Genomic DNA, 2048 nt, shown 5'->3' on the forward strand with positions numbered 1-2048 from the left:
GAGACTTTTAATTTAATATTTTTTTGTTTTTTATTTTTAATTCACATAGACCCAAATCATTTAGTATTACAAGGGTAATGCGTGAGTAATGATTAGGATAGCAAAGTTGGTAGAGCAGAGAATTGAAAATCCTCATGTCACCAGTTCAAAGCTGATTACTAGCTTATGATTCTTTTGTATGAGTATCTACTCTACCAATTAATTGATATGGATGGACAATATATATATATGGGAGTAAACCCTCTATTTATTTTATTTTGTTTTATTTTCTAGTATAATAATTTTTTTTTGCCCTATTCGCACAAAAGTAACATATCAGTTGGCCACACTGCAATTTCTCCTGATTTCACCTTGTTCTCCAGTGAGAACATCAAGGGAACCCATATGCACCATTGCGTCGCCGAACTTTTTAGCCCATGCTTCACCGCGCCTCACATTGTTCAACACCAACTCGGACGTCAAGGAACTGTCCATCAATGTCTGGTCGGAGGTGAGCAAACCACGACGACGCGTCAGTTCAATGTAGTACTTGTTGTCCAGGCGAGTGGGTGTGACACGTTCAAGTGGCACTGTGGTTCGATCCCCTCCAGCACTAGCCGCAGATGTTGGGGGTGGGCACTTGATTTTCAAAAAGGCAGCGTAGTTAGGATCAAGAGAAGGGTCTTGAGCATGAGTGGCGTTAAAAGAGTAGAGCCGGTTGGAAAAGGAAGAGCAATGCGAGACACCAATGGAGTGTGCCCCTGATAATGTCACCATCTCATCCACTGACATTCCTTTCCTATCGAAAAGTTGAGCAATTTGTTGCGCGTTGAAGAACGGCGGGGGCAGGTTTTGTGGTACTTCGTCGCTAATAGAGACACGGCCATCCCGGCGGCCGGCGGGAATGGCGTAATAAATCCCTCCAGCTTTGTACGTGCTGTCACGGGCAGCGAATGCGATTATGTCCGCACAAGACACGGTTCCTGGACATTGTGCCTCGATTTGGGCTTTGGCCTCATCAATCACCTCGAAGCCTCGCAAACTAGGGTTATTAGCAGGGTGATCCATCTCTGCTGGGGGTTCTCCGGGCACGGACCTTAGAAGGACTGAAGCATCACAACCCTGAATTTGCATGCAAGGAGCAGAGTTAGAGTAGGAAACATGATGAGTCAATCTATCAATTATTAAGCAAATGAGCGTATACATACCCTGACGAAGCAGTCATGGAAATACATTCGGATGAGACCAGCAGCTATGCCAGGATTAAGTGTAACCGCTTTGTTTACAGCTTTTCTTACAATGGTCTCTGCGGATGGACAAGTTTGTGTATAGAAGCCCACCTTCAAAGATGCAGAAGCCACAATTGAGCAGCCAAGCATGAAGGAGAACAAGGCAATAATGTGAAATTTCGAGCACAACAAAGTCATTGTGCCTGATATATATAATATAGCAGAAGAAAAAATTGTATATTAATTGGAAAGGGTTGAGGATCAGAATATAGTGGTTTGTGCAGTTGGAATTGAAAGATTATGAGAGTGGAGATGTTGGATGGAGTATATATACATGGCCATAGGAGGAGTTGGTGGTGATTACTTGTTGGAACCAAAAACGTGTGTAGTTTAAGCTGTAGGCTTGAAAGCATAGCTTGGGGTTGAGGTGTTCCTTTGTTTTGAACCATTTAGAGGCATGCAGCAGCTTCTTTGTTTTGATTTGTCGATTTTCTTCTTCTTTTTTAATATTTACATTTTTTCCTCCTTAAATTACAATTGTTCTGATTTGTTAAATTCCACTCATATTTAATAGTTTAAAATAATTGTTTTGTTAAATAAAATAATTAAATTTATAATTATTTAATTTGACTCACGAACACCTTTATATTAGAGCCAATAACATAACCAAAATTTTAATTTAGGGATCAAAATTGATTTATAAATTTAAAAAATCAAAGTGCAAATTTACAATTATATTAATTTATTATTTTAAAATTTTTAAAAGACTAAACTCAAATTTTATCATTTGAGGACCAAAATATAATTAATTAACATTGAAATTTTATTTTAATAATAAAA

General features: G+C 38.7%; 1 protein-coding gene across 1 annotated transcript; it reads right to left on the reverse strand.

The window, feature by feature from the left end:
- Positions 1 to 221: 221 nt before the first annotated feature.
- LOC105790410 (peroxidase 5) lies at positions 222 to 1521 on the reverse strand. The gene is made up of 2 exons (XM_012617988.2): positions 1188 to 1521; positions 222 to 1101 (listed from the first exon to the last, which is right to left on the reverse strand). The coding sequence occupies exons 1-2, from the start codon at positions 1404 to 1406 to the stop codon at positions 316 to 318; spliced, it is 1005 nt and encodes a 334-aa protein (XP_012473442.1). The 5' UTR covers positions 1407 to 1521; the 3' UTR covers positions 222 to 315.
- Positions 1522 to 2048: the final 527 nt, after the last annotated feature.

The sequence above is a fragment of the Gossypium raimondii genome, chromosome 8, assembly GCF_025698545.1.
Source record: "Gossypium raimondii isolate GPD5lz chromosome 8, ASM2569854v1, whole genome shotgun sequence".
NCBI classification, from domain to species: domain Eukaryota; kingdom Viridiplantae; phylum Streptophyta; class Magnoliopsida; order Malvales; family Malvaceae; genus Gossypium; species Gossypium raimondii.

Excerpts from the sequence above, each read along its gene's own strand:
- LOC105790410 (XM_012617988.2), bottom strand. The coding sequence starts at position 1,406 with ATGACTTTGTTGTGCTCGAAATTTCACATTATTGCCTTGTTCTCCTTC. Across the intron at positions 1,102-1,187 it reads TCCATGACTGCTTCGTCAGG|GGTTGTGATGCTTCAGTCCT; the intron begins GTATGTATACGC and ends ATGCAAATTCAG.